At 37.3% G+C, this 27,814-nt stretch overlaps 4 protein-coding genes across 4 annotated transcripts in view; 3 read left to right on the plus strand and 1 right to left on the minus strand.

The window, feature by feature from the left end:
* Positions 1–1,615: 1,615 nt before the first annotated feature.
* Ndufb6 (NADH:ubiquinone oxidoreductase subunit B6) lies at positions 1,616–13,769 on the plus strand. The gene is made up of 4 exons (XM_076845918.2): positions 1,616–1,921; positions 3,821–3,913; positions 10,380–10,424; positions 13,593–13,769. The coding sequence occupies exons 1-4, from the start codon at positions 1,742–1,744 to the stop codon at positions 13,659–13,661; spliced, it is 387 nt and encodes a 128-aa protein (XP_076702033.1). The 5' UTR covers positions 1,616–1,741; the 3' UTR covers positions 13,662–13,769.
* A 1,278-nt stretch (positions 13,770–15,047) lies between these two features.
* Positions 15,048–15,914, minus strand: Smim27 (small integral membrane protein 27). The gene is made up of 2 exons (XM_076845924.2): positions 15,755–15,914; positions 15,048–15,412 (listed from the first exon to the last, which is right to left on the minus strand). The coding sequence occupies exons 1-2, from the start codon at positions 15,797–15,799 to the stop codon at positions 15,290–15,292; spliced, it is 168 nt and encodes a 55-aa protein (XP_076702039.1). The 5' UTR covers positions 15,800–15,914; the 3' UTR covers positions 15,048–15,289.
* On the plus strand, positions 15,712–26,324 carry Topors (TOP1 binding arginine/serine rich protein, E3 ubiquitin ligase). Its single transcript, XM_076845919.2, has 3 exons — positions 15,712–15,800; positions 17,223–17,417; positions 22,623–26,324. Exons 1-3 carry the CDS (start codon positions 15,798–15,800, stop codon positions 25,551–25,553), a joined length of 3,129 nt encoding a protein of 1,042 aa, XP_076702034.1. The 5' UTR covers positions 15,712–15,797; the 3' UTR covers positions 25,554–26,324.
* The window catches only part of Rigi (RNA sensor RIG-I), an 82,085-nt gene continuing 69,983 nt past the window's right edge, over positions 15,713–27,814 (plus strand). Inside the window, exon 1 of the mRNA XM_076845923.2 lies at positions 15,713–15,800. The gene's annotated coding sequence lies outside the window, so the exon portion shown is untranslated. The remainder of the gene's footprint in view (positions 15,801–27,814) is intronic.

Raw genomic sequence — 27,814 nt, forward strand, 5'->3', positions numbered from 1 at the left:
CTGGGTTAAGACTCTCACAACCCACTCATTTCTCCTCTAAATATTCTTGCATTGTTTCATATGTGAGCTTTGGGGGGACATCTCACATCCAAACCATAACATGGGGTTAGCTATTAATTTAAAGTCATTATCAACAAGCAGACCTAAGATAAAATGTTGTCTATTTTAAAAGATAATACTTCATAAATTCATACTGTTTCTGCCTATTCAGAATCCAGTACTATGGGGTTTTTACATAGCATACAATGTATGTATTCATATCCTTTCTCCTATACGAAAAATAACAGTTCTTTACAATACTAACTAAATTTATTTTCAGTGTCATGTTAACAATACCAAGACCACTTCCAACAGTGTATTGCTTAAAACAGTGTAAAATATCTATATCTATATCTATATAGATATAGATATTACAGTTCTTTTGTTGTTGAGGTTTATCCCTTTATGGATGTACAGAAATTGATGGTTTAAATTCTTTTGGAATTGTGTCTTTTAAGATCGTGTCACATTTAGAGCTGGGGTTGTGGCTCAGCAGTAGAGCACTCACCTAGCATGTTCGAGGCCCTGGGTTGGATCCTCAGCACCACATAAAAATAAATAAAATAAAGGTATTGTGTCCAACTGCAACTAAAAAGTAAAAATTTGGAAAAAAGATTGTCACAGTTAGACTAATGTGTTTTATTTTACATTTGATTTTAAGGGTCTGCCTTTTGTAAATTTAATTTCGTGTTATAATGATGTGAAATAGTTTCTTGGCTTTAAGATCAAATTTATGAAATAAGATACATTCAGAAAAGTGTAGTTTCCATTCCTGATTTATTCTGTTCCTTTCCTCTCCCTATAGGCAACATTGTTTAAAATATCAGTTGTTTTCATTTCCATTATTTTTAAAATTTAAGCAATATGTATTACGTAGTGTATGTATTTATACAATATGCACTTCTCTCCATTTTGCTTTTTTCACTTAATAATATACCTGGAGATCATTCCACAGCGGTATACTGAGTCCTTCTTTAATATTTTTGACCACTGACAGTAGCAGCACTTTCTAACCTCGTGGCACAATTTTATTCAAACAGTCCGCTATCAAGGAATCTGGGGAATAACTTCTTGTATCGTACTATCATAAATCGTGCTACAGTAAGTGCTCATGCTCATCTTTTCATAGTTTTACCACATCTTTGGGACAGTCTTACAACGGGATTGCTGGATCAGAGGCACCTATAAAATCCTGCCAGATATTAAGTTACTCTTTTTGCTTCCCGCTGTGCAGATGGAGGAAATCAGACAGCAGCCCAAGGTCCCTTCACCAGTTACTTTTATGGCTGGGAGTTGAACTTGGTGTAACTATCTGCTGACTCTCTAGGTCATGGAGAAAGGAGTTCTAAGGTAGGAGAGAAAAGCCCAGAATTTTGCATCTGGACAGACATTCACTGAAACACATACGCTCATCTTTCCAGCTCGAAGGACACTAGTTGTTCTTTCTCTGACCTCTCATAGTCTCTGCTAGGCCCCTCCACTCTAATCCAAAATTCAGGGACCAGCCCCGCGCGCATGCGCACACGCTGCTTTCCTTCAGAGGAATTTGGCGCTACTGCAGAGGCAGGACCAGGTTGTGACGTCAAAACCGCGCGCCCTTCCCAGGCGTCCTCGCAAGGTCGCTCTGAGGAGCGGGAGCGCGCGGGACAAGACCCTGTTTCGGGGGCGCGCTGCGTCCCTTTGCTTTACTACCCGTGGCGACATGACGGGGTACACGCCGGATGAAAAACTGCGGCTCCAGCAGTTGCGAGAGCTGAGGCGGCGATGGCTGAAGGACCAGGAGCTGAGCCCCCGGGAGCCTGTCCTACCTGCCCAGAGGATGTGGCCTATGGAGGCATTCTGGAATAAGTTTTTGCAGGATAGGGCCCCTTGGAAGAATGTGGTGAGTTACGGACCTCCCCGTCCCTCTAAGCAAAGCCCGCAGCGGCCACTTTGAGGACTGACACTGTTCTGAGCCAGCTAGTCCCGGTAGTTCCCCAAGGGAGAACCGGGTGTGAAGTCTCAGGTTCAGCCTGGGCGCTCCTCTAGAGGTTTGGGCAGGGAGCACGTATATAGCCTTGGGAGAATCGCGCCCTTCGGCTGTCAAGTGTAGTGAAGAGGCGGCGAATCAGGTTTTTATAGGACGCTGCACGTGTGGTTCTTTGGACGGTAGAAATCTCTCGGAATGACAGCCAAGGATTCACGGACCTGAAGGTTCTGCGATTTTAGTATTTGAGCGTACTTGTCTGCCTTTTACAGTTGAGGTTATAGAGACAAACACTGTACCCAACTACCAGAAGGCACAATGACCCCTGGGCTGGTAGTGCAGCCATATATGATTGTACAAAGGCAAGGTCTTGTTGGTACCCTTAGTGAGTCATATTTGCAAGCCCCCTTTCTAAACCACAGTTATGTACTTCTAACACACCGTTTATTGTTGTTATATTCCTGGACTTCGCTAGGCAGAAAATTACTCATTTAAAGAATGGTCTTTATTTTCAGGATGCTTGGGTATTTTCTTGAAGTCTTGTACTTGTTAAGTCATATCAATGTGATATTTTTAGAAGTCTTTAAAATATTAAGTAGGAATTGCTTTCAGTTAGGTGCAGCACTGGCTAAATAATAGTAATAATGCTTGTAAGCAACATTGGGTGCTTGCTATGTGTGTGCCTAGCAGTCTGCTGAGGGTTTTTTTGCTTTTGATTGTTTTTACATATGTTCCTTTTTTTTCTTTACTCCTATAGGATAGAAACTGTTCCTAATCCTCTTTTTAATATGAGGAAACTGAGGCCTACAAAAATTCAATGATTTACCCGTGGTCACAGAGCTAATTGAAGGAGTTGTTGAAATCCACATGTATCTACCATCTTACTGTACTACAAAGTTTAGTGCAACAGAATTGGTGTAAATTTTTCTGAGAAAGTGATATATTTATAGTGGTAAAATTAAATTGTTTAATTCATACCTTCAAAGTATTCCATATTGATTTTAGCAGTCACTAGTTGAAAGGTGATATCTCACCCATCAGCCAGTGATTTAAGAAAGTAAATAATCATTTGTTAAATTCCATCTCTGCTTACTTTGAGTGGATCATTTCTTCTATAGTTATAAGTGTTATAATACTTAGACTCTAGATTGTCCTTTCCTTGAAAGGATAGGTGTGTTTCAGTCATACTGGCTGCCATCAAATAACTGAGTTCAGTTCTCTTTTGTCTTTGTTTTACAACGGTATGTCAGAAGGCATCTCACAGTGAGTTTGGAATACCCCTATCTCAGTATGTAAAATGTTCTTTTTCCAGCACTGGTGTACTCAAGGTTGTTTGCCTTTCTCCTAGAATAATGCAAGTAATATTTATTGTCAGTACTAAAATTGATAGTTTAGAGAGATGACTTTACTTGAAAAATTCTGTAGGTTGATAACTCGGGCTTATTAGGACGATTAGGCTTATTATTAAACTTATTCTTTCATTATTTATGCCCTGATTTATCTTTAACAAGCTTATAATGTTTTTAGAAATCTTTAAAAAACAAATCTATAAATGTCTTATTATAGTCTTGTAAAACGCTATTTGTCTTAAGCCTTATTTGCTCTGGACTCTGTTCATAATCCTATAGCAGGCCTACATTTAGTAAAAATATTTGAATAAGATTAGCAGCAGACTATAATAAAATATGCTCCAGTTAGAGATTTGTATAATAGTCATGACGTTGTTATAGTAATTTTTGTTTTTTGTTTTATTTTTTTAACCACAAACATAAAATGGGATATGTGTTTATTTTATATATATTTTTTTCTCTTCAGATCTATAAGGTATACAGGACCAGTATCTTTGCTGTTACTTGTGTACTTATACCCACTTGGATTGTTCATTATTACGTCAAATATCATGTGTCTGTAAGTATGTTTTAAGCATATGCTTTTCAGAATTTATTTTTAATATTATGCAAAACAGACTCCTATGTGGGTATGCTGTACTCCCTATTTATATAGTGTAAATAATCTGCCACTTAATAGCTGATATTGAAGTACTTTGAATCCTTTTAATTAAAAGATTTAATGAAGATTATAAGTAATTAAGTATGATTTTTCAAAAAAAAAAATTAGTCTTTAGCCAGGCACAGTGATAAAAGCCTATAATCCCAGCAACTCTGGAGGCTGAAGCAGAATCGCAAGTCCAAGGCCAGCTGGGGCAATTTAGTAAGACCTCATCTCAAAATAAAAAGGCTGGGTGTATGCTTAGTGGTAGAAATCCTCTGGGTTCAATCCCCAGTATGATGGGGTATGTGTGGGGGTTATTCTTTAAAGTAGTGTACAACTTAAAAATCCATTTCCTGGTAGAAATAGTGTTTAAATGATTAGAATGTGACTGACCTAATGATACTAGTGTATACTGAGAATCCTGAGCTGGAGAGGAAATAAAATAATAGAATGTTTTGAGCATAGATCTAATGTAAAATTCAAAATAGGCAAAGGTTATCTTTGTCATGATCCCGTTTTCATTTTCTTCATTTTTGTCTGATTTTTCATAATTCTCTTTCTTTAGAATCCAGGATAGCCAAAAGCTTGAACTTGTTAAGTGAAAGATCTTATATGGATTGATTGAATGGAGCCAGTTGCCATATTTTAAAGGATAGGGATAGCACAATCAAGTGCATGGTATTGGATCAAGGCGAGATGAGGGGGGGATGTAATTTCTGGAATGGCACGGAAGGGGGAGCAACAGTGACTGCGGTGTGTGGAATGCTGGAACACAAACAGTGGGGAGGGCATTCTTGTAACTGAGTGAGGGGTTAGATCCTAAGTGGATTGTAGGGGAGAAGGCTGAGCACAGCTCTTAGGGGAGTAGTAGTGGGAACAATCTGTTGTAGGAAGTGGAACTTAGTAGAGGAAGGAGGACATCTGGAGGAAAGGTGGTATGAGGCAGTGATGGAAGTGGCAACCCAGAGTAAGATGAAGAACCCAATGATTTGAGGTTATAATATTGAGGGTATGGTAGTGGTAACAGTAGATTTGTTACCCCTAGGATGATCGATCAAATAAGTAAACATTGATGATACTAGAACTCAGGATTCTCACTGTTGGAAAAAGAATTTACATATATGAAAAGAGAGAATTGGAAATATTGGTATGAACTCACCACTTTTACTATGTATTCTTAAATAGATATAGAAATAAATATTGGATATAAAGATGTGTATGCCTGTGTGTTTTCATTTCCTAGCTCTGTTTACTGAGAAGGCCTAACTAAGGCCCCTTAGTTATTAGGATGCCTACCAACCAGGTCATATTTTCTAAATGCATTTCCCAGTTGAAAAGCTGTAGAGCTTCTTGGAGAAATGGCTGATTCCAGGGCCAGAGCAGAGAGTAAAAATGGGTCAGAAAGTAAAGAAGTGCTCAAAGAATAATAGGGATATATGAAAAAGACACCGAGTCAGGTTGAAAGGACTCTTCCTGGAACAATTTGAACATCAAAAAATAAATAATAATAGAATCATCTGAATAAATTAAATGAAAATCTGTGAGTTCATACTCATATAAATAAATTACTTAATGGTAGAAAAGAAAAACTTTTTGCAATAGATTGCTAAATAATAAATGGATGAGAAATGATAGAAAAGTCTATTATTTGAGAATAATCATAGTAATATTTAATTGCTATGTTAAAATTAACCTTAATCCTCAAAATACTTACTTGTTATAAAGGAAAAAAGAATAACTTTGTAGTGATGAAATCTGGCAGGCAATACCTTAATGTTGTCAGTAATGGGACAAACTGAAATTATGTAATTCTTGAAAGGATATGATAGAAGAAAACAGCATGAATTTTGGGATATTTCTACCAGAAGTGCATAATCTGAATTCACTCAGGAGGAAACAACAAACCCATATTGAGGGACTCTTCTGCATATTTATTGCTTGTTTCCTTCAAAAGTGTCTAGGTCTCATGAATATCTTAAAAATTGTTCCAGACTAAAGAAGACTAAAGAGAGACTGCCAACTAAATGGAATTCTTGATTAATGGGCATAATCTCCTTAGTCAAAAGAACAAAGGTGACATTGGCAGTCAGAATTTTAAAGAGCCTACACAATCAGTGGAGAACAAGTCATGTAAGGGGTTTTCCAAGAAGTCCAAATAATTATTGAAACAATAATTGAAATTGGGTGGGTTCTTTAAATCAAATAGATGAAGTGATGTATTAATGTTAATTTCCTGATTTGATGGCTGTATTGTAATTATTTTAAGAATATTGCCTGTAGGAAATATATAATAGAGTTACTAACCAGTCAGGCAATTTACTATAAAGTGATTCAAGAAGCCCATTGCAGTGGCTCATGCCTGTAATCCCAGCTGCTTGGGAGTATCTCAAGTTTAAAGCCAGCCTCAGCAACAGCAAGGCACTAAGCAACTCAGTGATACTCTGTCTAGAAATAAAAAATACAAAAATGTTTGGGGATGTGGCTCAATGGTTGAGTGCCCCTGAGTTCAATCCCTTGTACCCACCCCCCCAAAAAAAAATGATTCTAGAAAAAATTATTTTTGTCACTCTTGCAAGTTTTCATAAGTTTAAAGTTATTTCAGAATAAAATCAAAACAAAAGTTAGGGTGTGCCTAACAAGTTATATATAATCTTGTTGATATTTGCTTTCTCTTAGCCTGTTGAAAGAGGTGTGAAATAAATAAAGAAATCTGTTTGAGTTTTCCAAAAATCATCTCTTAACGTGATTTGTTCTCTGTTGATTTTGTAGACTCTTTGATTGATGATGTCATCTTCGTTCTTTTCACTAAGGAAGTTATGTTCCTTGATAAATAATATAGAGTGCTTAGTACGTCCTCTTTCTTTATTGCTGAAGAAAAAAATACAAGAGTAAATTCCTGACTTTAAATGTGTATGATGTTAGACAATACATATGATTTAGGTAAGAGTATGGAGGAGAAAAGTTATTCCAAGTAGAAGGAAAGATATGGAGTCAGTAATGAGCATGAAAATGTTCCCAAGACTGAGAAGATGACTAGAATAGAAGGTTTCTGTTGATTTGGTAGGCTATGATCAATTCATGGGAGGTCTTAAAAAACTTGGCAGAAGAAGTTGATTTGTATGTGTTAGGCTTTGGGAAGCTCTCCATTTTTAAATGGGAGAGTGACTTGATGAATGTAAGAAAAAACATTGATATCTAGGGTGAGTTGAAGGGAGGAAAGTCTGACATCAGGTACATCAGGTGGAGGCTGTTGCAGTTTAGTAGATGGTAAAGTGATAGGAATCGGTTAATGTGAAGACAGCAGGAATGAAAAAAGAAAAGTGAAGCCAGGAGACATTTTTGAAGAAAGAAACATCTGAAGTTTGGCAGCTGATTGGGTTAAGTATAAAGGCAAAGTTATGTCCTTTATGACTGTAAAATTTCTAGCCTTTGAGTTTATAAGTGGAGAATCTAGAAGAGAGTGCTTTCTGATGATAGGAAGAAAGTTAATTTGTTTAGGATCATGTTCTGCCATAGCAATTTTTGGAGATATCCAAGTGGACATAGTCTGTTTTATCTGTTAAAATGTGAGATTATTTGGGTCTGGTAAAACCAACATAAAATCTTTATGCAACCAATAAAGGGAGATAACAATTTATATCTTCACAGGTCAGATAATAGTTTATATTTCTATTGTTAAAGGGTTTTAAAATGTTTTTATGTTTACCTATAAATCTATAGACCATTTCATATCATTATATTTCTATTTTATTTACTTTTTGCTATTTTAGCATGTAAGACCCTAGAAGAGAAAGATATTACTTTATGATTTTTTTAATATTTGTTTTTTAATTGTAGTTGAACACAATATCTTTATCTTATTTATTTATTTTTATGTGGTGCTGAGGATTGAACCCAGGGCCTCGCACGTGCGAGGCGAGCACTAACTGCTGAGCTACAACCCTAGCCCCTTTATGATGTTATTCTAATATCCAAAAGTGGTTTTTATATACAGAAAGAACTGGTTACAGTTACTAGGAATATAATCTAATATTAGTTAGTTTTAAATTTTAAAAATCTATTTTTTCTTAATTCTTGTAAAATCCATTTTTAAAATTCTGTTAAATTATTTATACAGCTAATAAAATAAGAACAGTCTGCTTTCTTTGTTCTCACCATCTTTGGATTAATTGGTGTTGAACTCTCCTAAAACAATTTCACTTACAAGTAAACATCAAATTCTTTTATAGGCTTTAAATGCTTTTATAGATTTTATATATTCAATTTTATTTTTAAGTATTTATAAGGTAAATTCATAACCCTAAGAAACAATTTTTTTTTAAATTTATGATCACAAGTCTAAATCAATTATACATTTTAATTAGAATCCTAAACCTAATCTGTTGAATTGTTTAATAGCCACATTATCTTACATAAGCACACTCACTAATCAAAAGGATATTATATGAATTGTCCCATGTTTTCAGAACTTTTAAAGTTGACATTTATCTATTTATACTTTGGGTTTAATTTACTTTATATATCTATAACTAAATTTAGGATTTAAAAGATCTTATCCTCTAGGAGAAGCAAATTTAACAAGCTGCGGTTACTAGGTTGATAATACAGTACATTAATATGCTTGCTTATCTGAGGGGTTAACACTTTCAGTTGATTTTTCCTTAGCCAGTGTTAGACATTTAATTAATCGTTTTGTGCCAATAGAGGTCCCAAGGCCATTCACCTTATTCTTTCTCTTGATTTGGGTAAGCACAGGTCTGTGTCTTCAATAAGATTGTAACCAGTTTTCTTCAGCTAATTTTTTTGCTGCCTACCTGAATTCTACATCTCTCTGAAGAAATTTCAATGTCTGCTTGGCTTTGGCCACAGTTCTTAAAAGATTTTAGTCTTCACATGTATTCTCTCATACTCTAGTTCCTCATGTCTTATATCCATGGCCTATGTATGCCAATGACCTTTAAATAGTCTGGTGGTGTATCTTGTACAGATGTACATGATTTGTAAGTACATTTATTCAACAGTTACTTAGTACCTCCTGTGTGCAAGGCACTGTTGTATTTATTATTAGTTAATTAACAAACTTATTTATTTATTATTTTGGTACTAGGGATTGAATACAGAGGTGCTCAACCACTGAGCCACATTCCCAGCCCTTTTTTTATATTTATTTAGAGACAGGGCCTCCCTAAGTTGCTGAGGCTAGCTTTGAACTTGAGATCCCCCTGCCTTAGCCTCCTAATCCTTGGGATTAGAGGCCTGTGCCACTGTGCCCAGCAAGGCACTGTTTTAAACACAGGGATTCAGCAGTGAACAAAGCAGATTGCATACCTGCCCCCACTAAATGCTTATTCCCATTTTGGAGACTGGCAGTAAAGACATGAACAAAGAGGCATGCAATGAAAGTTACAGAAGGTGATCAAATCTCTATAATAAAAATTAAGCAGGGTAAAAGATTAGAGAATGATGGAGGAGAGAAGGAGGAGGGGGAATATAACTCAGTGGTAGAGTGCTTTCCTAGCATGTATGAGGCCTGGGTTCAATCCCCAGTACAAACAACAACAACAACAACAACAAAAAAAAAAAAAAAAAAGGGGGGGGGGCGGGGGGCCAGTGTTTTAATTTAAGAAAGTGATATTTGAAAAGAAATAAATGAAATGAGGTCATGGGCCAAGCAGATATGTAGGAGAACATTTCAGGTAGAGTAAGCAATAAGTATAAGGCTCTGAGGCATAAGCAGGCTTGACTGATTGGACTAATAGCTAGGGAGCCACTGAGGCTACAGTACAGTGAGGGAGGGAGATGAGTGGAAAGAGATCAGACAGGTAGCCAAGGGCTGGGTCATGTCGAGTCTCAGAGATCACAGAAATGACTTTGAATTTTTCTCTAAGAATTATGAAACTTCGAGCAGAGAGATGGTATATCTTAAAAGTGTCACTCTGCTCTGCCTGCATTGTAGAGGATGCATAGTGGAAGCAGAAAGGTTAGTGGGTGCTATTGAAATAGTCCAGGTGAAAAAAATAATAGAAGTTTGATCAGGGTGGTATTACTAGAAATGATGAGAAGCAATTGGATATAAGGTACATTATCAAGGTAAACCAAAAGGATTTGCTGAGGGGTCAAGTCTGTTGGTCTTTGGAATGAGAAGTGTCATTTACTAAGATAGGGAACATGGGGTGGGACAGTTTGGAGATGGGGAAGTTAATGGTTGGGACTGGTTGAATTTGAGATGCTTATTGATAGCTAAATAGAGATGTTGAATAAAAAGTTGATGTATGTATGAGTCTAGAGTTCTATGAAAGTTTGGGGCTTAAGTTAAAGCTTTGGATATGATTTATTTTTCAAACAAACTCAACACCATAATTAACAGTTACTTTCATTACAGAAAAAACCATATGCCATTGTTGAAAGGAAGCCCAGAATCTTCCCAGTAAGTCTCTAAACTCTTAACTCTGAATTTTCTTTTAGTCATTATCTGTGCCCCACTTCCAGTGATCATTAGACTAAAATGTTCTTTTCCTCTGTCAGTTTTAAGTGTGTCTTTTCTCTCTCTCTCTGTCTTTGTGTGTGTGTGTGTGTGTGTGTGTGTGTGTGTGTGTGTTTTAAATTAGTATGAGGTAGCAACTACAGTTGAAAATGGGAAGCGGACACACTAATTTTCAACACTCGTTTTATGACCTGATCTTCCTAAAGTGACTTGAAGGTATCAACAGATTTTCACTGGTACTGTTTCATGTTGGATGAGGGACATAGGGCACAAGGCTGAGCAGGCATCTGAGCACAGTGACAGTAATTGCATTTCTATTTTTTTCAAACTCTAATTTTCTTGTGGGTTTTTTTTCTTTTTTTTTGCCTCATTTTCAAGATTTGACCTGAAGCTCTCTGTGAATTTAAAATCCATTAATGTGCTTTAAATTTATGCTATTAATATGTAAGGCTTACTAATTTAAAATAAGTCATTTCAGGGGCTAGAGAATGTAGCTCAGTGGTAGAGTGCTTGCCTAGCATGTGTAATGCCCTGGGTTTGATTCTCCAATACCACCAAAAAAGAGAAGAATTTTCTAAAATGAGTTAATTCTAAATAAAAGACTACTCACTGGTCAGCTGGTATTTTTATTAGCTGTTGGTGAGGTTATTGTTTAGTATAGGAAAATAATACATGTTAAGTTCATGTCCATTTCTAGTCAACAGATAATGAATAAACTATCATTAACTGTAAAATCTAATCATGAAACTCAAAATTCATAGTTGTATTTCATAATAAATCATTATCTATTACATCAAGGGAATTTCAGGGAAAACCATCACAATTGGCTAACTGTCCTAGTTGTAACTCTGCTTTAGAAAAGAAGAGGATTTCTTCTTTTACTTTCTTATGCATATTTGATGTGTGTTAGGGCCTATATTGTTTCAAAATAGTAAAATATCTTGCTGCTTTCATCAGTTGGGTAAGTTATATTTATTCTTATATTCATATGTTTGCTTATTTTTTATTTTGCCATTTCTATTCAAAAGGTGAGCTGTGTTCAGAAGACCACATCAGTGATTCTGTAGCATTTCTTTATTTTGGGGATTTTTTTTTCTTCCCTTTGCTGTGATTCTTTACTGTGTCTGTACTGTTGACTCCCTAAGAATCTCCCTTTTTGAGAACCTGAAGACTGCCTATTTGTACATGTTTTAGAATAGGATAGGCAGTAGCAATCTTGTAAATCTTTGGCTTAACAAAACAAGTTTATTTCTTGTCATCACAAATGAGTGTGGATCAGGCAATCCACCTCAGTCTTATAGCTCTGCCTCTGGAAAAGAGATGTCCAAGATTGTGGTAGGGGAAGAGAGCACTGGATATCTAAGGGGATAATTTTTAAAGTAAAAGTTTGGAAGTAGCTTACTTTACTTCTCAAATCCTACTGGCCAGAAAGAATTCCCATTGTCCCGAGTGTCTATGTGGTTTTTAATTTAATTAATTTTTTTTCTTTTTTGCCATTTCCCTGACTCTCATACATGGTGGAATCTTTGCCACAGTCTGTACTTGCAGTCATCAGATAGCTTTTCACTTTCTTCTCCACATATATACAGCATACTCAGTTCCTAGGGAGAAATCCCAAAGTCCTATTCCATCATGGTAGCCAGCACAAATTCATGATCTCCAGATAATTCTCAGAAGTATCTGTCAGGTTCAGATGTGATTTTTCTTGATTTGAGGATCAGTGAACCCAAAAGGCAAGTATCCCTTTCCTGCCCTAACCACACCCATTGTTCAGTGGTAGATTGTGGGTAGCACAGCAGTCACTGGGTGTGGCGGTTCCGAAATCTTAGTAGTCAAATGCTCCTCTGTGTGCAAAGTTACTTGAATAGGTACTGATTTTGTCTTCTAGATGGAATACCTTTGTTCCTTGTTTTTCCTGGTCCCTGGCTTTAACCATGGGGTTCTTTATTATCAACCTAGACCATCTGTAAACGGATATTGGAAAGCACACCCTCCTTAGCAGTTGTAGAGCCTTTAAAATATGCCTCCTGCTCGCAGGTTGAGTGCCAGAGGTGGTTTTATTTTCAAACATTCATAGGCTTCTGTAGTCTGTATGTTTGGCATCTTTGGCCATCCATTTCCCTTAACATTCAGCAAGCATAGAAAAATACCTGGTAGATCTCATCTGTTTGCTTCTATATGGAGGTCATCTGAAATAGAATGGTTCAAAGGCTATTTTCACTTCACTCTGGTCTTTGCCATGGGACTGAATCTCTCTGCTTCCTAAGTTTTAATGGCATCTGTTGCTCAAAATCTGTTAACCATTACTATTTAGGAATTCCAAAGCAATTTGATTTTCTAGTACTACAAGATCCTGAATTTTTAGATTCTCTCCTTTTATTTCTCCTCTCAAATCATCCACTTCTTTCCCAAGCCCATGTTTCTTGAAGTACATTCCCAAGGCAGCCAGTAGTATCCAAATACATATATGTATTCTTTTTTCTGAAAAGAGCTTCTCCTAGAACCTCAAGTTCATTAGGCACTTTGCTTCCAAGTTATTATAGGAGATGTTTTGCTAAGTAGTTTGCCCTTGCCTTTTGTTTCCATCTTTTTAGCTTTGAGTGCCTGTGCCTTTGGCACCAAATGGCCAAACCAGTGCACTGTGGCTTGACTTTCATTATAGCAGCATTAAATGACCTCAAGGCCCCAATTTTTTGTGCTACTGTGGTAACAAATTGTAATCAAAACATATGTGGCTTAAATATAAAACTAGATTGTTTCTTCATCAGATGACAGTTCTGAGCAGCACCAGCTCAGGAAATGGCAGGGTGGAAGTGAGGAATGGGACAATTCTACTCTACTCAGTCACTTGGGAACTGTCAGACTGACAGAGAATCTGTTATCTAAAACATATGCCTGAAACTGAAGTTAAGTAATTTGCTGAAAATTATACAGCTTGTTAACGGAGGGTCCAAGATTCTTCATACTTGGTTCTCACTTCAAAGCCCGTGCTCTTTGACCAGATAATGTGAATGCTAATTTTTCCATGCAAGGTCTGAACACAGACTAGTATAAAACTACCACTTCTGCAGACTTTAGATTTTTCTGATAAATGCTTCTTCATTTTCCCAGGGTGATACAATTCTGGAGACTGGAGAAGTAATTCCACCAATGAAAGAATATCCTGATCAACATCACTGATGACTACTTAAAACTTTCAAAGGTTTATGAGCCCAAGTTTGTTCCTATTGTCATATTTACTGAATATACTTCCTGGAAAAGTAACTAATAAAGTTTATTCTCAGAAAAGTATCGTCATATTTCTTATAAAACATTGTACAACTTGCGATTCTTTGAGTAATTTTAACAATAAGTAAAACCCAGAAATGCCAAAAAGTAATCCGGGCCTCCACCTACTTTTTCTGGCCATTTTCACTTGAGAAACAGGATGTAGAAAAGTAGTTAGTCACTGATTTTTCCCCCCTTACATAGTCTTTACTCCAGTTTTGGTGAGGGTATGCAACAGAGTAAAATATTGCAATAAGAAAATATAAAGACAAATTCCACACTTTTGTTTTAGAGATTAAAAAAAAATTGTAGTTGTAGATGGACAGCATGCCGTTTTATTTTATTTTTATGTGGTGCTAAGGATGGAACCCAGTGCCTCACATGTGCTAAAAGCAAGAGCTCTGCTACTGAGCTACAAACCCAGCCCCTAGAGTATTTTTAATTAAGTATTTTAGAAACTAAATTGAAAAATGTCTCATTCTATCTCTGTAAGGATGGCCTTAGCCTAAGCAATTCCATTTTAACTTCATTTTAAAAAAACCTACAGTCCCACCAGGCACCAGCCTACAGAGCCCTCCAATATTGTCATCAGGCATAGCCTGATAAAGACAAGTCACTTTCCACAATCCTGATAAAACTCAAAGTTAAGTCACTATCATTTGTCTTCACCCTGATAAGAGTCAATTGAATGGGAACCACCAAATTGTATGTCCTGACACTGGAATGAAAAAGTCACTAAGAAACCTGGTATCAGCCGATTGGGACTCAAAAGATGAGCAAAAGCCTCCAAATTTAGTATAATTGATGGAGCAAATGTACTGACATTCAGCCAGGCGACACTGATGCCCACATGCCAGAGAGCCTGATGAGGACTCAGACATCCCAACCCTTATCTGCCTGATCTGCATGGGCCTCACTGCTCTCAAATTCTACAGCCACATCTTGACCCTGGTGAGAATGTTGACTTCTCCTTAAGATCCTCTCACCAGCTGTCAGCTTCACCCCAGGAGAAGACTTTAGAGGTTCCTGACCTATCACTGCAGTCTGAGTGAGTGTGTATCTGCTGGACTTAAGGCCTAAGGCTTGAGACTTTCAGCTTAGCATGCAGGGGGAATGTCTTTAATAAGTCTGTCATGATTACATATGTTTGCAGTGGTTAGAATTAACTTAGAATCGTTTGCTTTGATTATATGTCTATTGCAGTACCCAGCATTAAAGACTGTCATTTTCTTGATTAAGAATCTATAGAGTGAAATTGAATGATTTGAGTGAATAAAGCATTGAAAAAGGCAGAAGAAGTGCATGGACATTCTTTATTTCTCCCCTCCAATGCAGATGTCGCACCCTTGCCCATCCTGACAATCTCTGGTCTGACACTAAAAAGCTATAAGATCTATTTGAAAAATTATCCTGTTTGTGCTTATTATAAAGAACTATACAAAAATAAATCTGGGAAGTGTGGATTTTACTTTTAAATCTACATAGGTGTCAGATAAGCATGAAGAAAAGAACTGTATTGCAGAGAATTAAATCCAAAAGAACTACAAGTTTTCATTCATCCCGAAGATTTTGTCTGGGTATTCTTTCCTTAGCTGTCTTTGAGCAGCTACTGTTGAGGCATAGATGACATATCCCCAGGAGAGTAAAACGACTGCAAACAGCAACTGAAAAACAAAAAAAAACAAACAACCAAGAGGAAGTAAAAGCAAAATATTTATATAAATGATCGTGGTACTCCCGCTCCCGCCAAGTTACCATGTACCAGGTGAAAACGGGTTTTATAGTAACAATCTAATAAATGGGAGTTCTAGGCGAGTACACCCAGCAGCTCTTACGTAAGAAGCGGAAGATCGTGTCCTCCAGGAAGAGGCGGAGTCGAGTTGAGGGAGTGAGACGCTTAATTCAGGAATGGGTTTTAGAGTTTCTGAACGCTGAAGAAATAGGGGCCTTCCTCCCGCGGGCCCAGGAAGTCGACGCTGTGGGGCCCCGCCAGACACTGGACCTACCACTGAATAAATCCAGTCCAGGGTGCGGCGACTCACTGGCTTCATGGTAAGGAGGCGGCGGTCGTAAGCGGGAATGCGCCGAAGCCTCAGGCTCTAAAGAAACCTCCGGGGCGGTGGCTGCTGGGCGGCAGCAGCCATCTTACAACCGGGCGCGAACGCCCGCCCACGCGCATCTTGGAGCGCTTTCCAAGGGCCCAGCGGTCCTCTTCCGCCCGGAGTTGGGCTCGGTCACGTGACCGGTGTTAGCCCGCCTTTCAGCGACGGGGGGTGAAATAAAGGAGAAAAATCTGTTTAAAATTGCTTTTCTGCTGCCAGAGATAGGCATGCCGCAACTGATTTCCTTTAAAGATGTAGTGCAGTAGTGACTCAGAAAAATGTGCCATTGTGCGCGTTTAAAAGTTTTGAGAAGTAATCCATGTTTTAATGTTACACCGGTGTCTACGCTGGAAGAATTAACGTTTCCCCTTTGTTACCACATAATATAGAAGGTCGTGTGTTCTTTGACACAAACAGAAATACCACCATTTTATTTAACAGATGAATTGCTGGCCTCTTTGTTAACTGAACCCTCTGAGATAGTTATTGAGAATGCACAAGCTTGTTGATGTAAATGGTATTTCTAAGAAATATGTGGTGTTACCAGGCATAATGTACAAACCAATCAACAAGTGTTTGTTGAACGTTTGTTATGAGCTTAGAACCACATCTTGTGTGAGCTATTAGGCCCAAAGTACGGCAGTTTGGCTCGCGAGACCGAGTCTTAAGTTCAGTTCTAGAATGTTGGGGACGGTGGCGTTTGAGGCCCGAGTGGTAGAATTTGGCAGTGGGCCGCCTTAGCTCAGGCGTTCTTTCACGGTATAGCTTAGATACCATTTTAACAGGATTTTAAGCCAGATTTTGGGGAGTAGGAAAGGGAAAAGCGGTTCTTTGAAAGAAAAATGTTGTTTGGGGAAGAGTTTGGGTAAGTATTTTTACCCAAACCACAGATCGAGCTCTCTGAAGACTTTTAAGAATGCTGGTTGGGCTGTGGTTGTGGATCTCACTCGAATTCCGGTGTTAACTTCCTATCTGAGCTATCGAGTTCCTTTATACGCTATGGTAAGATCATTTAGTAACTTCTCCCAGAGTTTGGTGGAGTTTGAATGTTATTTAGTTATTGTGCGTTTTGGGTAAGCTGGGAGCGAACATTTATTGTGTGACCCAGTAACCTCGAGTGATTTATCAATCGTGTGACACAGATCTGTGCCTCTGAGGGTCTTGTTGCTCAACCCAGGGGAACTGAGCCGGGGGGAAGGGCGGTGTCTTGGGCCTAATGCGTTAAACCCCGCCCTCAGTGCCGGCGCTTGTCTACTGCGCATGCGTTACGAAAGCTGCTGCTGTGTTTTGACGCGCCGGGGGTTGGGGGAGTGGGTCTCGCTTTCTGCCCCGCCCCCAAGCTGCTTTTGGTGATGAGCATTTTACGTCACAGGGGTCGCAGCAGCCGCCAGGGTCTCCGCTGTCTCGCGAGGAGGGTGAAGCGCCCCCGCCTACTCCGGCACCGGAGGGTAGGCGGAGAAGTCGCCGGGTACGCCTTCGTGGATCTTGCCGTCACCGACCTAGCCTCCTCGGCCGTGGGGAGCTTGCCTCCAGCGCCGCAGCCGGGCCTTCGCCGGCATCTTCCGAGGTGAGCCAGATCGGGAACAATGAGGCGCGGGGGTCGGAAGTGCTGGGCGAGCTGGCGCTCCCCACTGGAGCGAGGCCCTTGCACGAGGGGTTGCGGCCTCGGGCCCCTTAGGCCGTCTGGGCCTCAGCAGGGTAAAAGGTCCTAGCAGGCGGCTCCTGCTGCGCACCTGTGGATTGGTGCGGGTGGGCGGGTGAGGGTTGCGTTTCCAACTAGCGCTCCCGAGGGGCGCGAGCTTAGCGGTGTACTGGAAAGAGCTTGGACTCTGGGAAAAAACAAACAGCCGCTGAGTCTGAATCGTGGCTTTGCCGCTGATAGGGAGTGTGACCTTGGCCAAGTCCCCAAACCGCAGAACCCGTCTGTATAATGGGAATAACTGTTCGTGGTGGTTATGTAATAACACATGATGCTATGTTCCATCCTCGCCAGCGGCAGTTCTTAACCTAAGGAAGCCACTATCAGGGTGACTGCTGGAGTTGTCTGTGCAGTGGTACACATTCTGAGCTGGGCTTGTCTGCCTGTGATTTCATCAACAATCCAGTTAGTTGCAGCTTTCCTCATTCGCAGACTAGAAGAGAACAGTGCTGAGATGAGGTGCACAATGATTTCAGAGGAAAAATGAATAGAATTTATAGTAGGTAACATACCTAGTTATTTAAGACAAATTAGAAGCAGCTCCCCAGGACTTAAGCTAATAATGGTGAGGCTTTTTTGTTTTGGAGGGCCTTTTTTTTTATTACATGAAATCCAAACCTCTGCTGTTGGCCACAGACAACCGTGCTTATCTGGAATGAGTGGCTTTAGAGGGGAAAGGTTTCTCAAGCATTTCTTTTTTATTGCTGGAATTGAAATGAAATTTGGTAACATGTGATCAGTAAATTGTATAATTTTGTATACCCTTTTGAAATTGGTGATTACAATGCAGTTCAGAAAGGTGCAGGTTTTTTTTTTTTTTTTTTTAAGTAACAAGGAGTAGGACTGAGATTGTTTTTAATATTTTGGATGTCTTTCTAGTTCATCCACCTGTGAATCTTATTAAGTATATTATGGTTATTTAATTATTATAGACTGTCCTCTGAGCACTTATCAGTTACCAAAATTAACTTTTATTTTCACATAACATAGGGGAACAGTGTTGGGTTCTTTCTGTGTATCAAGAGTTGTGCTGAGTGTTACAGGAAATATATCCCTTCACACAACCACCTTTTCAAGTGAGTTTGAAAAGGTTGCTGTTACTTTGCCATTTTAGAATTGAGAAATTAGATTTATAATTTAGGTTTTGAGAAATAACTTCCTCCATGTCATACAAGTAAGAAGTGGTTTGATTTTCAACATTGACAAGTTCTTTAGGATTAACATTAATTATTCAAATGTAATCAGATTAGTAAGTTTTATATCCAGTGAAAATTTAAGGAATGCTATAGAAGATGACTTTATAGAAAGTCTGGCTTTATAAAATATAATTTTGCAGAGCAGTTTTATTTCATTTTCATAGCACATCTATGACCTTCTTTACATTCTAGCCTCCCAATTCTTTATTTCCTCCATCCATTTTCCTTAGATACCGCATGCCTGTTGATTTACCTTTAATTCCCCCAAATTATAACATAAAGAGTTCTTATCCTTGTTAGAACCAGCAAACAGATTTAAAGATTTGATAAAGGAAGGTTTGGCTTAATCAGTTCATCCTCAAGATGAGAACTTTATTTTGGATTTGGGAGGCTCTTGAAGAAGTGGGATCAGAAGAACTGATTAATCTCCTCTATGGGGAAATTAATTTGCATTCCTAATTCATAAAGTGCTAGAGAAACCTTTACACAGGTGTTTTCTCAAACCTGCAGCCCTAAGTGTGTTTACCATTAGGTCCATCTTTACAACCTAAATCTAGAATCTCTCCTGCAAACTTCCCAGTGTCCTAGTCATACCAGTTTTATGCCTTATGCCTATTCATGTAATTCAGTAGTTTTTAGTTTATTTAGAGTTGTGCAACTATCATAATCTAATTGTAGAAAGTTTTCACTATGCCAAAAAGAAACCTCATTACCAGCATTCATTCACTTTAGATTTCCCTATTCTGGACATTTCATATAAATGATATCATACCATATGTGGGTTTTTTGTGGCTGATTATTTTTTTCATTTGACATTAAAAAAAGGTTCATCCATTTTGTAACATGTATCAGTATTTCTTTTTATTGCCAAATAATCCATTTTATATATAAACCACATTTTATTAACTTAATCCAGTTGATGGACATTTTACTTTCCACCTGTGAACTATTATGACTAAGGCTGCTGTGAATATTCACATGCAAATATTTGGACATGTGTTATTTATCTTGGGTGAATATCTAGATGTGGAATTCTTGGGTCATATATGTTTGTTTTAACAAACATTTTAACTTTAGTGATAATTTGGAAGAGGTAATTATCAGCAGATTTGAAATGATTCAAATATGACATATTTGATCTGCTTCATTTATCATAATTTCTGACAAATACCATTCCTTGTAGCTAAAGATATTCCTGTGTAGAAATACGAGAACTCTAAGTTACTCTTTCTACTTATGGTGGAGGATGTTGTTGGTCTGTCTTTAGTCATATGCTGTCAAAGTGGTTGAAAGGCTTATAAAAACTAGAGAAGAAAAAACTTAAGATTTTATTTTTTAAAAAAATCAAACTTTTAAAGATTTTGTTCTATTTGAATTTCAAGTTTAATATTAATGTCCAGGCTGGGGTTGTGACTCAGTGGTAGAGTACTTGCCTAGTAGATGCCAGGCACTGGGTTCGATCCTCAGCACCACTTAAAGAAAATAAATAACTAAAATAAAGGTATTGTGTCCAACTACAACTAAAAAATAATAAAAAATAATGTCCTTTAATTTATTCTGGGTACCATATTTTTTGGAGGGTGGAGGGTAACAAGGGATTGAACCCAGTGGCACTCAACCACTGAGCTAATTTCTCCAGCTCTTTTTTGTATTTTATTTAGAGGCAGGGTCTCATTGAGTTGCTTTAGCACCTTGCTTTTGTTGGCTGGCTTTGAATTCGGGATCCTCCTTGATCCTCCTGCCTCAGCCTCCTGAGCACTGGGATTAAAGGCTTGCACCACCCTCCCAGCCAGGGTAGCAGTTCTTATGTGAACAAGAAATGTTCAGTAAATACTAAAATTCTACCCTCCAAAGAAACAAATTAATATAAAATGTATTGATTAGAAATTCACCAGCCCTTTTTTCCAAATATAATAATCCCCTTACCCAGAGGGTAAAATTAAAATATAGAGTTAATGTGAATTTCTTTGTTTTACAGAACTAGTTTTAGGTGAAACCTGGTCTTTAGTCCAAGTCATCTGATAACCCCTTTAGTTCCCTTCCTATTTTTGCCTATTCCTTCCCTCTAAGCCATACACACTATCCCTGGATCCTGTATGTTTTTATGCCCCTCCCCACAATAGGTGGATTAAAAAAGCATTATAAGTAGAAGGAGATGCTGAGAAATGTATGCAATAAAAAGTTTAGAATAACATAATATTGAAAAGGGTTGGGGATATAGCTTAGTAGTTGAGCATTTAATTAGTATAGTGAGACCCTGGGTCCCCAGTACCACAAATAAAAAAACAAACGAACAAACACAATTAGTATTACGTATGTATAATTGTTTTTCCAGACCTGGTAAATAATGAAAAACAGTAGGGATTTTTGTATTTCCAATCCAGAAAATAGAAGATTAGATGTATTTGAACCCTTGAAGGAACATTTATTCATTATTAATTGATTACCTTTTAAGTTATGATTCTGGGAAAACAAAGATGCCCTAAATGAGCAAATTTAACTTGAAAAACGTCGTGGAATTTTTCACTAATACAAGTGTTATAAGGTTTTTCTTTATTATAGTTGTTAGGGGCAATGAGTTTTTATTATTTAGAAAATTGCAGTTCTGTTATTTAACTAACTTAGCATTTGGCTAGTGATGGAACTTTCTATGATAGAGGAGCAGAAGAATATGAATAATAGGCCTAGGGAAACATGAAGAAATTAATATTTAATATATGCAAAATAATAAGTGCAGAATTTAGCAAAATAAGATTTATAGATAGCAAGTTCAGAATTAATGCATGTTAGATTTCAGACTGGCAAATTTATTTTGTAACTTATGAATTGATATAAACTGATGAATTTAAAGAAAACAAATCTTTAAGATCCTTATGATCCCTGTGGGCAAAGATAATAGGAAAGGGGATTGAAAACATGATTTCAAGATACTTTGTGGTGGTTTGACTTTTGGGTTAAAAAAAGGCTAAGGAAGGGTTCTTAGAAAGGAATCAGTGATTAACTGAACATAATAGTGTAGTAACAAAAGTGTCAAAATAGTAATGATAGTATAATAACTGCAGCTGATGTTTACCTAGCAGTTACTATGAGCCAGGCACCGCCCTTGAGTGTTTTTAATATTTATTTCACTTAATCCTTACTAAAAGATTGTTTCAGTGAATCTTTCACTGAAAATCATAGAATTAGTTTAAATAGATAAATTTTATTTAAATAAGCTCACTAAAGCTGTCTTTAAAAAGTACATATACAGTATTACCACAAGTAAAATAAATGGGTAGTATATAATGTTAGGGGCATGTGTATATGGAAGCCATAAAACTGTGCATAAAAATGAAATAAGCTTAAGGCTGTGGTGGTTTTGCTTTTATTTTCCAGAGAGAAGGGTAAGAGGGGAAGGGATGTTTTAAAACATGTTAGTTGTTAAATCTGAATAGTAGATACATGAGCACTTGTTATATTTTCTCTTGTACTTTTCATACATGCCAGCTATTTCTCAAATTATTTTTTAAAAGAATAATAAAATGTTACATAGTATTTTTGAGCACTTATTATGTATCAGGCCCCCTTTCTGATGGCCTAATCTTTACAAACCCATGAGGCAAATTCTGTTGTCACTGACCTACAGATGATATTAAAGCATAGAGATAGTAACACTTGATAGTATGCCACAGGATTGAATCCTGGAAATCTGACTTTTCAGGGATTGTGCTTTAAGCACTATATTATTATGCTAAAATGCCTCCTTATAGTAAAATAAAAATAAGCCGCTCGAGTGTTTTCATGAAGTATGTTCCAAGGTTTTAATTTTTGTTTTTGTTCAGATTTTGTAGTCATTACTCTTTATCTGGTAACTGATATATTTCTTTCCCTTTTACAGATAATGGCATCAGCTGCTAAAGAATTTAAAATGGACAACTTTTCACCTAAGGCTGGCACTAGCAAATTGCAACAGACAGTACCAGCTGATGCATCTCCTGATTCTAAGTGTCCTATATGCTTGGATAGATTTGATAATGTGTCTTACTTAGATCGCTGCTTACACAAGTTCTGTTTTCGCTGTGTTCAGGAGTGGTCAAAAAACAAAGCTGAATGTCCACTATGTAAACAGCCCTTTGATTCTATTTTTCATTCTGTGAGGGCAGAAGATGACTTCAAGGAGTATGTCCTAAGACCTTCATATAATGGTTCTTTTGCCACCCCTGAAGTTCGACGATTTCGCTACCGTACAACAATGACAAGGGAAAGAAGTGCTTCTGTTTATTCACCTAGTAGTACCATGAATAGAAGAACAACTACTCCACCAGATAGTGGAGTGCTGTTTGAAGGGTTAGGCATTTCATCAAGACCTAGAGGTGTTGAAATTCCTCAACTTATGAGACAGATTTCATTAAGGCACTCTACTGCAGATGAAAGGCCTTTGCGGAAAATTCAAGAACAAGATATTATTAATTTTAGACGAACTCTCTATCGCGCTGGTGCTCGAGTTAGAAATATAGAAGATGGTGGCCGCTATAGGGATATTTCAGCTGAATTTTTCCGTAGGAATCCAGCTTGTCTTCACAGGTTAGTCCCTTGGTTAAAACGTGAACTTACAGTTCTTTTTGGAGCTCATGGATCTTTAGTCAATATTGTCCAGCACATCATCATGAGTAATGTTACTCGCTATGACTTGGAGAGTCAGGCATTTGTGTCTGATTTAAGACCATTTTTACTTAATCGAACTGAGCATTTTATACATGAGTTTATCAGTTTTGCTCGATCTCCTTTTAACATGGCAGCTTTTGACCAACATGCTAATTATGATTGCCCTGCTCCATCATATGAAGAAGGTAGCCATTCTGATTCTTCAGTCATAACAATATCTCCAGATGAGACTGAGACCCAAGAGCTGGATATTAATGTAGCCACTGTTAGTCAGGCACCTTGGGATGATGAAACTCCAGGACCATCTTACTCAAGCTCAGAGCAGGTACATGTTGCCATGTCTTCCCTTTTAAATACTTCTGACAGTTCAGATGAAGAACTTGTCACAGAAGGAGCCACATCTCAGATACAAGGAGTACAAACCAATGAAGACTTAAATAATGACAGTGATTCTTCTTCAGATAATTGTGTCATTGTTGGGTTTGTTAAACCACTAGCTGAGAGGACGCCGGAACTTGTTGAACTGTCCTCAGATTCCGAGGAGTTAGGCTCTTATGAGAAAATAGAAACAGGGAAGACACAAGAACAAGAGCACTCTTACAGTACTGGTGATAGTGATGTTAGTAGATGTTCATCTCCACGCTCTATTCTTGGAAAAGATGAGCAAATGAATAAAGGTCATTGTGATTCTGGTACAAGAATCAAATCAAGGAAGGAAGAGAAACGATCTACATCATTGTCATCTCCTAGAGACCTGAGCTCATCTATGAGAGGAGACAGAGTATATTCCCCGTATAACCATAGACACAGAAAGAGGGGAAGATCCAGAAGTTCGGATTCTCGTTCCCAGAGTAGAAGTGGGCACGATCAGAGGAATCATAGAAGGCATCATGGGAAGAAAAGAATGAAGAGCAAACGATCCAGAAGCAGGGAGAGTAGCAGACCTAGAGGAAGAAGAGACAAAAAGGGATCAAGAACTAGAGATAGCAGTTGGTCAAGAAGAAGCCAAACTCTTTCTCTAAGTAGTGAAAGCACAAGCAGATCAAGATCTCGTAGCAGTGATCATGGCAAAAGAAGATCACGGAGCAGAAATAGAGATCGCTATTATTTAAGAAATAATTATGGAAGCAGATATAAGTGGGAGTATACATATTACAGTAGAAACAAGGACAGGGACGGTTATGAATCGTCTTACAGAAGGAGGACTCTGTCCAGAGCCCATTATTCTAGACAATCTTCAAGTCCAGAATTTAGAATTCAGTCCTTTTCTGAAAGAACAAATGCTAGGAAAAAGAATAATCACAGTGAAAGGAAGTATTATTATTATGAAAGGCACAGATCGAGGAGCCTTTCTAGTAACAGGTCAAGGACTGCATCTACAGGGCCTGACCGGGTGAGAAACGAAAAGCCTGGAGGGAAACGAAAATATAAAACACGGCATTTGGAGGGTACTAATGAAGTTGCTCAACCATCTCGTGACTTTGCTTCTAAAGTAAAGGACAGTCATTACCAAAAATCTTCATCAAAATTGGATGGTAATTACAAAAATGAGAGTGACAGCTTTTCAGACAGCCGATCATCAGAGAGAGAAACAAAACCCAAGAAAAGAAAAAGAAGAACCCGGAGCTTAAGTGTAGAGATAGTCTATGAAGGGAAAGCTACCGATACAACTAAACATCACAAAAAGAAAAAGAAGAAACATAAGAAGAAGCATAGGAAACATCATGGAGATAATATTTCACGTTCCCCAGTTGTTATTACTATTGACAGTGATAGTGATAAAGATTCTGAAGTGAAGGCAGATATGGAAGAATGTGACAATAATTGTCCTCAAGACCCTTTACAAAATGAGTTTTTGGCTCCTTCCTTGGAACCATTTGAAACTAAAGACGTAGTCACAATAGAAGATGAATTTGGTGACCTGGACAAGGAGTGTGATATCACCACACTTACCAACAACTTGAATAATGCCAATAAGACTGTGGATAATATTCCGCCCCAGCCAACTTCAGTTGAACAAACTCTTGATGTAAGAGAAGAGAGCACCTTTGCCTCTGATTTGGAAAACCAGCCCAGTAGTGTTGTATCTATTCAAACTGAGCCATCAAGGCAATTGCCATCTCCACGGACATCATTAATGTCATTGTCTCTCCATAGAGATTGATGTCTTAAAACTGCCAAAGCATCTCATTGAGGATTTTGATGGTATAGAAAGGAACATTGTTATCTATTACAGTCTATTTAAAGATGACTTTTGGTGAAAACTCTTCCCCTTTAAAATATTTTAAGTGATTTTTTTTTTGTGTGTGTTAATTTGTAAAAATCATTATTTGTTCAAAAAGTATATATGTCCCACCCTCAGAGATAAGCACTTTTAAGTAAAGAAAATGATATTGCTAGTGGTTTATTTAAAACTTTGGATCCTTTTTAAATAAAAAGTGTAAATTTTAGAAATTATTTCATAAAGCCATATGGTATTGACATATTTTTAAGGTAGTCAATGAGTATTTTTGAATTTTTTTTTTTTTGAAAGTTATTCTGGAAATGTGTTATAAGCTAGGAGAGTCCTTTTGGACAGTCTTTATTTTTCCTCTTAAAATTTGTATGATTCAAAACATTTCTTCAGGCTGAATTGAAGCATTTTATCCTACAGTTTATCTTGACTTCTGCCAAAAGGAAAATTTAGTATCCTTTATATACTGTTTATCTGGCCTGCCAGTAAAATGTGTATTCAACAAAAGAAAATAAAATAGTAACATTTAAAACAAGAATTCAGGAGTTTTCCTATGCAATAGTAAAATATATGTGTGTGTATATATATTATTGGAGTCAAATTGGTGAAAATAGATGATCAGCATTTATAGATGTCTCAGTTTCAATGATTATTTTAGTTACTTAATCTGATTTTGAGTATCTTGCTTTCCGTCTTCAGCAGAATGCAATTTTGGTGGATTTAGTTTATTAGAGAAACAAAAAAAGCTTTTAGCCAAACTTTGTGTTATTTTTTATCTTGTTTTAGAGAAGATAAAACTGCTCTACATCTAGCCTAATGTAAGATTGCTAGAGAACAGTAGAACTTGAATTAAATCTAAATTGAGCCTTCAATTTGCCTTGCTCTACTCCATTCATTCTTCATTGGAAATTGGAATGTCTGTTGTGTGGCAGGGTCTGATTAGATTTTAGTGGTAGAGCAAAGCATATATATCTCCTACCTTTGTGGGACTTATAATAGATTGTTGATTTAAGACAGTATATTTGTAAATATAACATTACAAATTACAACAAGTTCTAAGTACATAATAGGGACCTTATCTCAGGTGGAAGTGATAGTTGGAGTCTAGAAAACAAGTAGACACTGAGTAGTTTCTGTTAACAAAGGAAAACCTGTGCAATGATCAGAAGTTAGAAGGGGAGCCCAGCATATCCCAAGAACTAAAAGAAGGCAGGGTTAGCCAAAGGACAGTTTGGGAGCAGGTTTTGTAGACCATGTTAAGAATTCGTTTATCCTAAAGGGCATGGAAAAATGGTTTGAAATTAGAAAAATCTGAGTTTTTTAGTTAACTCAGCCATTGATAAATAATGGGAAGACTATAGTTAATCAAGGAATAAACTTACCATCGGAGTAAGGAGTGGGAAGTAGAATTCTTTTGTAGTATCATCCAGAGGATTGAAAGATCTGTTTGTAACTAAGTTTGTTATACCTAAATCAAGGTGAAATGTTAACTGATCAAATTGCTATAATAATGTAGATGTCATTGAGATTGAAATTTATGTGCCCCTCCCTCGGAAGGCTCCAATCTGGGATTTTATTTTTTGTTTTCCTTAATCTGAAATTTAGTTCTTTTTTAGCCTTTGTCTTTCATATAACATTTGACACTAGATTTTATAGAATGTCCCTCAGTTTCTGATTTTATTTACAATTACATTCAGATTGTGTATTTAGGGCTAGAATACTACATACATGGTATTGTATCAATATCATCTGGAGGCACCTGTTTGTCCCTTGTGATATTGATTTTGATCATATGGTTATGTTGTACAGTATCTCCACTGTCAGATTTTTTTTCCTTTGTAATTAATTTGTAGGGAGATTCTTTGAAATCATGTAAGCATGCTGTTGCTTATGTAAATTTACCCTTGTCTAAATTTTACCATTCTCAATGCTTCTTGGCTGAATCTATTTTTTACTGTGATGGTTTTAAAAATGGTGATTTTTCTAACTCCACATTTTGTTTTATACTTACTAGGTGGCATTTTTCTGTAAGTAGTTTTCCCTTTGTTTATCTAGTGTGGACCTATGGATCCTTATTTTATGCAATGGATTGCATTCATTATTTTGTTCTTAATTATGTCAGTGCTCAAATTTTCCTGTAGTTAGCCAGCGAGAGCATCTTCAAACTGGCTTCTGTGTACTTTGTATATATT

This window comes from Callospermophilus lateralis, chromosome 2 (assembly GCF_048772815.1).
Source record: "Callospermophilus lateralis isolate mCalLat2 chromosome 2, mCalLat2.hap1, whole genome shotgun sequence".
NCBI lineage: Eukaryota > Metazoa > Chordata > Mammalia > Rodentia > Sciuridae > Callospermophilus > Callospermophilus lateralis.

Coding starts and splice junctions, on each gene's coding strand:
- Ndufb6 (XM_076845918.2), top strand. CDS start 1,742: ATGACGGGGTACACGCCGGATGAAAAACTGCGGCTCCAGCAGTTGCGA. Junction 3,914..10,379: donor ACGTCAAATATCATGTGTCT/GTAAGTATGTTT, acceptor CTTTCATTACAG/AAAAAACCATATGCCATTGT. Junction 10,425..13,592: donor GGAAGCCCAGAATCTTCCCA/GTAAGTCTCTAA, acceptor TCATTTTCCCAG/GGTGATACAATTCTGGAGAC.
- Topors (XM_076845919.2), top strand. Junction 17,418..22,622: donor CTTCGCCGGCATCTTCCGAG/GTGAGCCAGATC, acceptor TCCCTTTTACAG/ATAATGGCATCAGCTGCTAA.
- Smim27 (XM_076845924.2), bottom strand. CDS start 15,799: ATGAAGCCAGTGAGTCGCCGCACCCTGGACTGGATTTATTCAGTG. Junction 15,413..15,754: donor TGGACTGGATTTATTCAGTG/GTAGGTCCAGTG, acceptor TTTGTTTTTCAG/TTGCTGTTTGCAGTCGTTTT.